Consider the following 12,528-nt stretch of genomic DNA (forward strand, 5'->3'; position numbering starts at 1 on the left):
GAGCGGACGCGCACCCTGAGGAAACTCCTGTCCGATCCATAAGCCCGGCATCCAGGGTGCACCCCCGGTCCGGCCCCGGCAGCGGTGGCAGAGGCGGCAGAGGCAGCAGTAGGAAGGGGCTCGGTCGGGGGAGGCGGGGCGGTGCCGCGGGGGCGGGTCCGGTCGTCCCGGAGCTAATTTGTGTGGCTCGGCTCCTCCCGATCTAGTTCCTTTTCTCTGGTCTCTTCGGACCTGGCTGTGCGCGGCCGGCCTCGGAGGCGCGGAACCCGAGCGTTTTCTGGGTGAGGAGGACACGCCTGCCCTCGTCGAGAAAACTTTTCCTGCCGACTCAGTTGGGGCGGTGGTGGCAGGAAGTCCGGACAACGACCTCTCTCCGCCTGCTAGGCGCGCCCTGCCGGGTGTCGGCGCTGAGCTGGAGATTAAGTTTGTGGGAGCCCCTTCCCCACTGTAGGCGAGTTCCGCCTCGAGGGGAACGCCTGCCCCGGGGAGGGCAGTGGGCCAGGGCGAAGGCCCAGGGCGCTTGGTGGCGCCGGAGACGAGGTGCGGAGGGCTGTCCGGACCCACACCGGTTACCCGAGAGCGCGCAACCTGGGAGCAGGGAGCCTCCGGCGGCCTTTTCTAGAGTCCACAGCCCTCCACCTTCTTCGAGTGAGGACGGTGTCCGGGTCCTGAGTCTATGAGGAAAATGAAGTTAAGCCGCCAGTTCACCGTGTTCGGCAGCGCAATCTTTTGTGTGGTCATCTTCTCGCTCTACCTGATGCTGGACAGGGGTCACTTAGACTACCCTAGCAGCCCGCGCCGCGAGGGCTCCTATCCGCAGGTAAGCACCAGGCAGCCACGACGCTTGGCTCTAAGTGGGTAAGCTGAGGGCCTGTGGTTACTGGCTGCCCAGCGCCAGGGCAGGGTGAGGCCGAGCCTCCTTCAGCCAGGGTTCTGAAGCTCGGACCGCGGTGACCACGACCCGGGAACCTCCTCCTCCCGGGCACGCTGAGTTAACAAAGTGTCTGGCGGCGTGCGGTGGCAGTATAGCGCTCGAGGGAAGTGGGCATGTTCTGGCCCTCGTACCCCGGCCTGGGTACCTGCCGGTTGGGGCAACCGGTGTACCGAGAGGCACCCCTTCTGCAGCAGCATCGCTGTGATAGCCCCTGGGATCACCCAGGGTTAAGCTGCCCGCGCCAGCACAGACCCCTGAGCGCACCAGTCGTGGAAATTGATCAAACAAACCACACTTGGCCTTTTTTTTAAATTTATTTTTTTATTTAACATTTGTCCTTTATGGTCGCTTAAGAGACAAAAGTTTATTTCATTTTGTAGCCCTCTTCATGTGGATCTCAGGGTAGAGTTTAGTGTCGTCATTCTTCAGCTGTTACATAGGGTTGGTTTTGAGCAGACCTGGGGAGCCGAGTGAGGAAGCGTGTGTTATACTACAGCCGGAAGCTGTGGGGCGCTCAGTCCTGCTCCCGGTGGCAGATTGGCAAATGAGTTAGAAAAACGACGCGACTCAAATCTTTTATGTAGTTACCAAAAATAAGTAAAACGACGCAACCGGTTCTATTTGGAAGGATACCCTACGACATTGAAAGTTAAGTTTGTAGCTCTTTTCCAATGACCTGTACACTTAGGAAATTTCAGTACAAGTAAATATTGTGTGACCTGTAATGAATGAATCTGAAGAACTCATGCTGTCAGGCTAATCTAGAAACTACTTGACTTCTTAGGCACAGAGAAATCTAGGCCGCGAATGCGTGGATGTTTTAGTTTTAGTTTTTTTTTTTTTTTGTGTGTGTGTGTGTGTGACAGCTTAAATGACCAAAACTATCCTTGCCCTTTCTTCTGACATGCTAGGGCAAATGGCCTGGATTTCATTGAAATTAATATACAAACTTTACTTGAATTATTGTGAAGGTGAGAAAAGACTCTCTTATGGATTCTGTCATCTTTTCAGAGCACTCAAAATATTTTGCAAGTGAGCCACATTAAATATCCCGTAGGCAGATGTTTTGAATTTTTTACAAGCTTCCATTTCCCCTAGATTGAATGATAGAGAAAATATTTAACAAACACTGTGGGCTGATTTTAACTTTCGAGTTTACAGTTTACCCAGTGCTTGTTGATAAGGTTGAAGAAAACAGTGTGACAAAAAGTAAACCCTCTGAAGCCAGAGAGAAAAAGGAGTTCTAAGCTTTGTTTGATATGTTGTGTAATTTTGGGGTTAAACTTACTGTTTTCCTACTTTCCCCTTATTTTCAGAATTTTCTCCATTACAGGAAAAAAAAAAACATAAAAACTGATTTACTTAAAGTGTTGTCTTGAGTAATGTACATTGACTTTTGGCTTGGTGATCACTTGAAAACGATTTATGCAAACATCTGCATTGGGGTTCTCTGGCAACTTTGACGTTTTACTTTGTTTCTAAAGAATGATTGACTCATTCATTTACTAGGAAATCTTAAGCAAAGTTAATTCCAGTATTTTAATATTTATCTCTAGTGCTCAGTAATGGGCTTAGGTTCTGCTTAAAGTTAAAGCATTTGGTGGAAAGGGATAGTGGCTGCTAGAACAGAAGGGCATAGTGTGTGTGTAGTGCTTTGTGGGTAAGAGGGGGAGGGTTTGGAAGGTGGTTTTTGTAGTTAAGGTTGTCTTTCTCAAGTTTTTACTGTTGAATTTTCACTGTAGGAGGAAGGTACTCTTTGTTGGTTGAGTGTTGGCGGGCCACTGAATCCCCAAGTAGGTAGACTTTATGAGCTTCACTTTTTCCTATCTGACATTAGCTTGGGCGTATTCCATAATAAACTTGATTGGTACAACCACCACCTAGTAGGTGTGGAAAAGAAGGCACAGAAGAGATTATCTTGCCCAGGGTCACACAGCTAAAAGCTAGGATTTGAACAGGCAGCTTTTGGAGTGTAGCCTCTTGGCCACTCTGCTGTCCTGACATTTGAGAATCCTTTGCCTATAGTTTAGGCCTCTGCTTGCTTGTGGAAAGACCTAGTGGAGCAACATGTTGCTCTGTGGAACCTTAGCTTACGCCTTTTTTTTTTTTTTTTTCTTTTCCAAAGGAACTTTTATTGTAAAGCCATAATGAATGTGGTTCTTTTCCTGAAACATTTAGTGCTTGAGATTTCTATCTTCCCAGAATCTCCCTGCTTATTTCACAACTAAACAGAGTAGTGAAAATCATTATGCAGCATAGCATACAGCATGTGAATTGATTCTTTTATTTTTTCATGACCTCTGTATGTTGCTCTTAATTGAAAATAACACCAAACACAGCGAAAGTGGGTTGCTGTATATTTCTCTGATGAGTTTGCATACTGAATTCCTGAATTTTAGTAGAACCAAGGTAGTCTGCCATTGTATGTCATTTTTTGGTGCCTCATAGAATAATGTATCTAGAAAGTATGAGTTTCTCTGTATTGTCCATTTAGTTTTCTTTCAGTTGATATGGAATCTTCAGTAAGGTATAAATTCCATTTTGTAAGCAAGGTATTTTTACTTAAAGACCATCCAAAATTAAGAGAAATCTCTTTGCTGTATTTTGGGCCTTTGTTCTTTTTCTCTCCTTCCCTGACTTTGTGTTTTCTACCACCTGACCAGACTTCGAGGGAAGGAATGGGCCCACTCAGGGTACTCCACTTTCATCTTGGGAACTGCCTGCTCCAATTCTTTGGAGGGCTTTCCCCTTGTGCTTCCAGGGAGAATTCCTTTGAAGGCTGTCAGCAACAGGTGGCTTATTCTTTTAGCTTGTGTGTGTGTTTCAAGATTAATAGTAAAAATTCCACTCTGGATCAGAGGCTGGTCAGAACAGTAATCCCCTGAAAATGCTTTATGGTCAGTTGTAATAATTTGAATGGATGAAAAGGAGAAACATTGTTAAGGTCTCCCTGAAAGTCTTCATCATTCTCCCAGGAAGATTTCATAAGTTGCTTACTATCTTCAGCATGAGTAATAACAAGTCTTATTAATGTCTTATGTTTGGATCTGGAGAATTAAAACAATCAATTTTTGTATCACAAATAATCAATTTTTAAATAACAGGAATATCATATGACCATCGAGATTAATGTTAGCTTTTGTAAGTCTCTATAGAAGCTGAGATTCTGGTGGAAAATGTGAAAATCAAGTTCAAACCTTATGATATTTATCAAGTATGGAACACTCTAGTTTCCATAAGTATTTGATTATAAGTCCTTAGAAGGTAGGGACATTTATGCCTTTTATTCCCTTTAACTTCTATAGTGGCATTATAATACACATTTTAAAAAGTGCTTCCTGGCTATATAACACTAGTATTTTTTGAGTCCAACACAATAGACCTTAATAAAAGTTGACCTATGGCTGGGGATGTGGCTCAAGCGGTAGCACGCTCGCCTGGCATGCGTGGGGTGCTGGGTTCGATCCCCAACACCACATAAAGATATTGTATCCACCTAAAAACTAAAAAAAATAAATAACTTAAAAAAAAAGTTGACCTATGACAATAAGTATAACTAGGACCTTGATCCTCAGTTTTTTTTCTTTGTTGTTTTTACAAATCCGTAAATCTTATGAATGACATATAGGAAAAATATGATCTTCTCCCCTCTTTCCAGTGCACTGTATTTATAAATGGTAGCACTTGTTGCCCTGAGTTGATCAGATTTGTGTCTGATCATTTGTCTTCTTTTAGGTGATACAAGACTTGAGAGCTTTTGGAAAGTGGTGGAACTTTGACAGAGGTGACAGTTAGGAATTCAGAACTTTAAATCCCTTTGCGGTTTCCCTCTTGAGTCCAACAGTCTTGTGGGACTCTGAGACCTAAACTTCTATGAACCAACTGTGCTAGATGCTGGTGACTGCCTTTGGTGTGAGGTTTCATTTTATTATTTTAATTGATTTGAATGTATTGTTCCCAGATCAACACTGTGTTCAGGGCTTGAACAAACACTTTATAGTCACAAAGATGTAATGACTGTTTATTGAAAGGGTATTTTCTGTTACGCATTAATTAGCATTACGGGATATTTGGACTATGGACAGAACATTGAAAATGACCACTTTTGTTGTTGTTTTTAATCTCAGTCAACTGTTGCTTTTTATGAGAGCTATAAAACCATGTATCTTTTTTGAAAGACAGAAGTGTTGAGACATTTCTTGAAGTAGTAGTTCAGTGGCTGGTGCTGATCACCTGCTCTACTCTTATCTGTTTTTACTCTGTAGCTTTAAGTTTTCCCTTGTTGTTTCCCAGGTTCATAGAGAGACTTTTAAGAAGGTGGGAGGATACCTAACAGCTTTGGTTATCTGTGGTTGCTGGATGATAAAGGCCTCATTGCATTTTTGGCCAGTTCTGAATTGGTAGTCAGGTTCCTGGTAGCAGCGATTTTTATCAAGAGTTCACATAGAACTAAGGAGAGTGAATTTTGCTGATTCTTATAATTGCTGTTAGTAGTTTGATCGGGAGAGGAAGTAGAACATTTGAGCTAAAATGGGTTTCGGTTTTAGTTATTAAGACAAGCTGCTAATTTTAAGAAACCATGTTGAGGTTCAAACAGGTTTAGAGGGTTGATGGTATTGTAATGGAGCTCACACCTGTGCTTTAGTAAGTATTGCTAAATTTGCCTTATGATAGGAAGGAAGTAAATCATTTGATTAAACTCTGAATCTCTTGGTGTTATCTGAGAGTGCATTTAAGATAATGCTATTTGTATTCTAAATGCAGATAAATGCATAGTAAGAATCTTATAAATATTTTAGTGTTAAACTTCTAAATCTAACATATTGTTTTCTAAGGAAAAGATTGCTCTTGGAGCACTTTAGTTTAAAACTGCACATATTCTACCTTTTTCTGCCTCTGTCCTGGGGTTTTACAACCTCTTTGCTATTGGCATTTTGGATATGAGGATTCTTTGGTGTTGGGGACTGTCCTGTGCTTTGTAGGATGTCTAGCATCATCCCTGCTGTCTACTCCAATATATGGCAACAGCACTGTTTTCTTTCTCTTCCCAATTGTAGCAATCAATGTCTCCAGATATTGCTTAATATCTACTGTGGGGGTGGTGGGGAAATTGTTCCCATTGAAAATCACTTTTGCTACAGTCAAGCCAAAGGCCTTTTCTTTATACCCAGTGCACTTTGTTAGCATTTTGCATTTTAGGAAAGAGTGATCAAAGGTATAATTTCAATACTCAAAAGGATAACTAGCATTTTTTGACGTATGAACTGTATTTTTCTCTGGGCCTAAAATTCACTTACATATTTAAGATTCTAAATTGTAACATGTTACAGAAAACATAAGGCTAGATTATGTTCATATACAAGTTGAAGAAAAAAGTGTAAGTTTATTATAATGAAACTTAATTTTTTTCTAATCTTTACCACCTGGACATATATATTCTGAGAAAAAACATAACGGTCAGATCTTGGTAAAGAGATCATCTTTTACATTGTACAGGTGGAATTAGAGGTCTCAGTAGTCTTGGTTTATTACCTTGCCTTTTATCATAGGAAGATAAAATGTATTGATTAATTATAAAGTGTTATAAAATCATATGCATAATTAATTTGAGATTCCGAAAGTTTCTCAGGCAGACTGTTTACTTTTTTCAGTGTAATCCTTTGTTTTAATTCTGATGATTCTGGTTATCATATTTTATGTGCCTTTATGAGATGAGGGAAGGCAGGAAAAGAAACTGGGAAATAAAGTGGGAAGAGGCTTTCCTTATGTTCATTTTGTCTTCTCAATAGCAAGTTTTAAGAAAGGAGGATGGAGGTGAGTGCAGGAAAAGAATGAAGTTCTTAGTAAATATCTTCTCTTTTGTCCCTAAGGTCTTAAAATCTGCCTGAGTCAGCTAACCATAAGCCAAATTGGACTACTACCTGTTTTTTTTTTGTGTGAGCTGGAAATTTTTAAATGGTTAAATAATGCTTCATGGTGATTCTTCTCCAGATTTTCTCTGGTGCTTTCACATTATAGCGGTAGAATTGAGTAGTTGGAACAAAAACTCTCTGGCTCACAAAAAGTAAAATATTTACTGTCTTGCCCTTTTCAGAAGAAGATTGCCAATTCATGGCTTAAAGTATATTTCTCTATCAATCATTAACATTGGAGGCAAATAATATGTTTAGGGCTGTTGAAGCAAACAGACTAAATAAAAAATGAAAATTCTCATAAACTGGTTATTAAGTAAGCATTGGTAAAAATTTGTGTTTTTTGAGTGTGGCTTAAAACTTGTGTAATATATGTTTCTTAGATTTCCATATCCTTGGGGAACATCTGTGCTAGAGGACAGGCATGCTTAATGCATTAAATTTGTTTCCCTTCTATCACTGGAAGGTTTCTCACTATAGAACTGCTTTGGGAAGGAGTGTTCTGGATCATGAGCTATGAAAAATTCATTGACTTCAAGATTGAAAACCATGACTTTATAGTGGTTTGAATCTGCTGTAATTCACAGATGACCTGCATTCCAAGTCTAATCTGAGTGGGTTAGTACTGTAGAAGTAGATCCCAGGTGTAGGTATCTTCTTAGTAAATCATAAAAATAGGACAGGACTTGGCAGTTCTCTCTGAGATCCTGAGGGTTGCCTAGTGTGGAGGTAGAGAACCACCAGATTGTCAGCAGGGTTACTAGACTGCTATTCTGTTCCTTAAGGAGTAAGTAATTCCTGCTAATTTTTATCCATTTTCTTCACTCTTTTTAAATATTATCATCTTCTTCTTGCATTTGTAGAGATTATAGTACCATGTTTAAATTGCAGTATACTTAGTTTGAACCAAAATTCATCTCATTGAGGGGTGTTTAAGGTTAATGCTAAGTTTTTAGTTTTTTTTTTTATTGTTAAATGTATGTATTTGTGCAAATAAAGATTTGTGTGTATTTTCCTGCAAATAAATGAATTTCCCACTGATTTTCTTAGCAGGCCCAGAAAAATTAAATGCTTTTTTGAAGAGTGGAGCATACCCCAAATCTGACTTTATGCTGTATTCTTGCTAGTGAGCCATATTGTCCTGAATCAGGAGTGTGAAGAGCTGGGGACTTTGGCAATGATTTTTGTCTTTTAAACACTTAGGCATTTATGAAAGAACAGATCTATATCTAAGTAAAAATTCAGATAGTTTAGAAAGGTATACATGGACAATTGAGGAGTCTCTCTTTCCTTCTCCTCCATCCAAGTTGATTTTTTTCTGAGTCCCACTTCTTACCATTAAGAGTGATTCCTAATCTAACTAACTAACCATATATATTTGTAAATAAAAATTGGAACAAAAAACGTTTTTGTTCCATTTTAAAACTATTGTTCCCCTTTATAAAAGATGAGGAATTCCTCCTCATTCTAATTTTATGAAAGTTAGTTTTATATTCTTCTTACATTCTTCTGTTTGATATATCCTAACAACTTTCAATGATGTAATTTCATTTATTTTCATGTTTCATCAACTTTAGGGGTAACATCTTGACTCTTCACTGTATCAGAAGAGGAAGTTGGCAGTTCTCCACATTCTTCCACTGATTTTTATTCCCTCTCATTTTCTGTCCTCCTTGAACCATCAGTTCTTTTATACCCACCAGCATTATATTATCTGCATTTCATTCTGAAACTGAATGTCTTAGATAGGCTGACTATCAGTTGGCTACAAAAGTTGAAAACCAGTAAACAAAGTATATAGGATTTCAGTTGGGTAGAAAAAATAAGTTCAAGAGATTTATTATATAATATGGTAACTCTGAAAATAACAATATATCATATTCTTGAAAATTGCTAAAAGTAGATATTAAGGATTCTTACTATCTAAATGATAATTATTAGAAGTAATGTATGTTAATTTGATTTAGCTATTCCAACGTGCACATTTCAAAGCAACATATTGTATGTGATAAATATATGCAATTGTTATTTGTCAATTAAATAATGAAAAGTTAAAAACAATGAATATTTTCAACCTATAATAATATAAATATTGCTTACTGTGTTTCAGGTAGTTTGACCTAATGGACAAGGAGGGATAATCTTACATTGTTAAACATGTCTTATAAGGAAATATTCTAAGCCTCAGAGCAAGGGGGGTGCCTTTATATTCCAGCTGCTAAGAATCATGCTGTATTTTGGGTTTCCTTTACATCTGCACCATGACTTCCTTGTATAGCTTTTTGCTTCTCCTATCTCAAATTCTTTTCCTTTTTCTTATTGATATAGGAAATGGAAGTTATCAAATCCTATCTGTTGAATCTCATTATTTTAAAATATTTTACAACTCAGCATGCATCAATATTTTGATACCTTGTGGCTTTTCATGATTGAAAGCATGGAGTCTTGTCATTTTTGTTGTTGTTCACAGGGCTGGTGATATTTTATTTCCTTTCAGGGTTAGGAGGACAGGGCTGAAGACATCCTTTGTAGGAGTCCTTTCATTTTCCTTTGTGCCACAGGTGTGGAGGAATATGGAGTTCATGAGTCTAGGCCCTGGCAGTAACATTATGAGCAGCACAAGAGAATGGAAGCCTAAGATTGTGAATTATTCTCAGAATTATTTTCTCCATTAAAAAAAATCCTGAACTTGCATTTTAGAATCCAGTAAAATAGTCATTCTTTTTAAGAGTCATCAGCATCCCAGAGAAGTCTTACATATGAAAATGTTGTTGTAGAATTTTAGAGTAGGAAGGGTCCTTCCAGGTCAGTTAATTTAGTTTTTGATTTTTCACATAAGGGCACAGAGCCACATAAACTAGATCTCAGCAGTTTGCCCAATCATTGCATACCTGGAATATACATCCTGACCTATAATTCAGTCTTGATATATCATACCAAATGTGTATTTGAGAACTTACTATGTTTTAGGTACTTTGAAAATTGTGGTAGACATGTTAACTATGTTTCTTGTCTTGAAAGAACTTCCTACTTATTTGGGGAAATAAAACTACCATATGTGAAACAATTATAGACAGTTAAGAGCTACTTAATTATTCATTAAATGAATTAATTTAAAGAGCTTAGAATGGTGCTGGGCACATATTAAGTACTCAGTAAATGTCAATTATTGTCAATAGATAGAAGTTTATAGTGTACCTATTGTATACCAGACACTGTTTTAGATTCCAGGGATTCAGGAACTGAGTAAAAAACTATAGTCCATAATCTTATTTTGTGTTTTTAATAGAAGGACAAAGACCTTAAAAGGAATTCTGAAACTCAAGTAAGTTTGGGTGATGGCCAAGTTGAAGTTGACCAAAGGAGAGGGGAAAGAAGCTAAGCTTTTCTGATTGGACTTTGATGGAAGGAAGAACTTTGCTAGTGTAAAGGGCAATGCTTCCAAAGCTTTGGCATCATGAAGGACCAGGTATCTTGGGAAGACAGGAGGAGAGTGGCTTGCTTTGGAATCAGTTTGGTGCTTGTAAAGACTAGTTGGGAAAACATGATAGTTTGGGACCAGATAATTAATTGCCACAAGAGTCAGTCTGAAGAGTTATGTGTTAGATGGTAGCAAACCACTCAGAATTATTGAGCATGCCAGGCAGCTGCTTGAGAAAAGCAGTGTTAGAGAATTAATTTTGTAGAAAATTTTAGATCTGGAAGCTAAGAGAATATTCAATCTAGATTATTCTGGTAGCAGTGTGTAGGAAGACTCAGAAGCAGGAAGGCAGCTGAGAATCTGTTTGAGGTAATACAGACATAAGGCAGTAAATCTCTGTACCAGTATTGAATTGGCTAGAGTAGAAAGAGAGAAAAGTATGGAGACATTTTGTGAAGAGAAGCACCAGGGCTTTCTAACAGATATGAAAAAGGTTAATGATGATGGGTGGCTTGAGTCAAAAATTTTCTTTCACCTTTTTCCTTTGGGGCATTGGAGACTGGGTTATATTGTTTGCAGACAAACGGGTTGAAAGACAAGCTGGTTTAGAAGCCAAGTTCAGTTTCATTATAATGAAGTGGATGTTAGTGGAAATAGCCAAATGGGCTGGAGTGCTGGGACCAGAGAGCAAGGAAAGGAGATGTTGATCTGGGTGTCATCAGAGTCGAGAAAGAATGAGCTCACTCCGGGACTGTGCTCAATAAGGAGAGCAGAGAGCCAAGTACATTTCTTATAGCCAGAAGCTGCACTTCTTATATTAAGATTATTGTGCAGCAGATGTTAATAAAATAAAGCAGCTTGTATTCAATTTGTCAGAAACCAGCTCATAGAGCAGCATACCTAAGAAAAGATAAGATTATCATAAGGAATAATTTCAAAGATTCATTTCAGTAGGAGACTTAAAAAGACCCTTGTCATCCTTAGCACAATTTATTGGTATTAGATTAGTTTTTCTAAGTTCTAAGAACATAGATTGTGTGGATGGGGAGTGAAGATGAGGTGGTGGAGAGGGAGAGAGATACTAACGATCAAAAGACAGTACCCCAAATGGCAGGGTTCAGAGCTCAAGGTTGTTTCAAAGGTCAGGGAGATTTCTGAGAATTGTCTCTTATTTTTTGAGTAAAGAAGATCCCCTTTTGCTTGGTTGGCAACTGATAAAGTAAGAACTGTCTGTGACCCAGGGCCACCTCTGGAACACATGTATGGCCAAATGATGACAAAACTTGAGATGCACAATATTTTTTGTAACTTTAAGGGAAGAAGATCCAATAATTGTTTTAAAAAATGAGATTTGAGATCCTCAGAAATTTATAATGTTAACTCTTCTTTTATAGCTGTTAGTATGATGTTTAGAAATTGCTGTTATGTTCTCATATATTAAGTCATGCCTTGCTGTTCCTTACTATCCCATGTAGACCAGCTGGTTCAGATGGATTTTTATACAGGAAAATATAGGTAAAAATATGTAAAACTTTAGAATCGTTGGTGCTCATAAAGCATAGTCAGGAAATTCACCATTTATATTAATTCAGTTGGGGCTTGCCTAAATACTTGTCTTGTTAGTAAGAAGTTGAAGGGCCTTATTTGTGAAATGATTAGTATAAATAAGATTAAAAGGGAGGTGGATTATTCTACTTAATACAACTCTGCTTTCAGAGGCTCCCCCAGACTATTTCTGTGTAAAAAAGTGATCTCAGGCATGTCAGTTGCATTTATTTTAATAGGCTAATACTGTTTAGGTTGATTGGTTTTTTTTCTTTTACTGACAGTTATTCTCTTTTTACATTGAAATTGTGTTTTCCAAAATTACTTGTGTAAAATACATTATATTATGTTGAGATAACTTTTCTCAGCAGGTCCTAAGATACAATATATGTCCTTTATCTATGGGGAATGAGTTTAGGTAGTATAAATAGATAGTCCATAATTATTCTAGGTACAGAGACAATTATGTGTCAAAAAAAAAAAAATAGAAGATTATCAACACAGACCAGAGTCACTGACTAGATGATGTATAACAACATGACCCTGGTTACCTGGGGATTGTTGCTGTGCAAAAGTATATCACAGGAACTTTGGTACAGTTCTTGGATGGGATACACTGTTGACAGATTATCTCAAAGTCCTAAGTATAAGAATACAAATATACAAAAAATAAGTTTTATATGGAAAACCAATGTGGTTCTTAAAAGTTTTTCAAA

At 38.4% G+C, this 12,528-nt stretch overlaps 1 protein-coding gene across 1 annotated transcript in view; it reads left to right on the forward strand.

Moving 5' to 3' along the window:
- The first annotated feature begins 374 nt into the window (after positions 1-374).
- Man2a1 (mannosidase alpha class 2A member 1) overlaps positions 375-12,528 on the forward strand; it is a 159,002-nt gene continuing 146,848 nt past the window's right edge. The window contains exon 1 of the mRNA XM_048811867.1: positions 375-820. Coding sequence (XP_048667824.1) covers positions 677-820 — 144 coding nt within the window. The 5' untranslated portion in view covers positions 375-676. The remainder of the gene's footprint in view (positions 821-12,528) is intronic.

The sequence above is a fragment of the Marmota marmota genome, unplaced genomic scaffold (assembly GCF_001458135.2).
Source record: "Marmota marmota marmota unplaced genomic scaffold, marMar, whole genome shotgun sequence".
In the NCBI taxonomy this organism is placed as follows: Eukaryota; Metazoa; Chordata; class Mammalia; order Rodentia; family Sciuridae; genus Marmota; species Marmota marmota.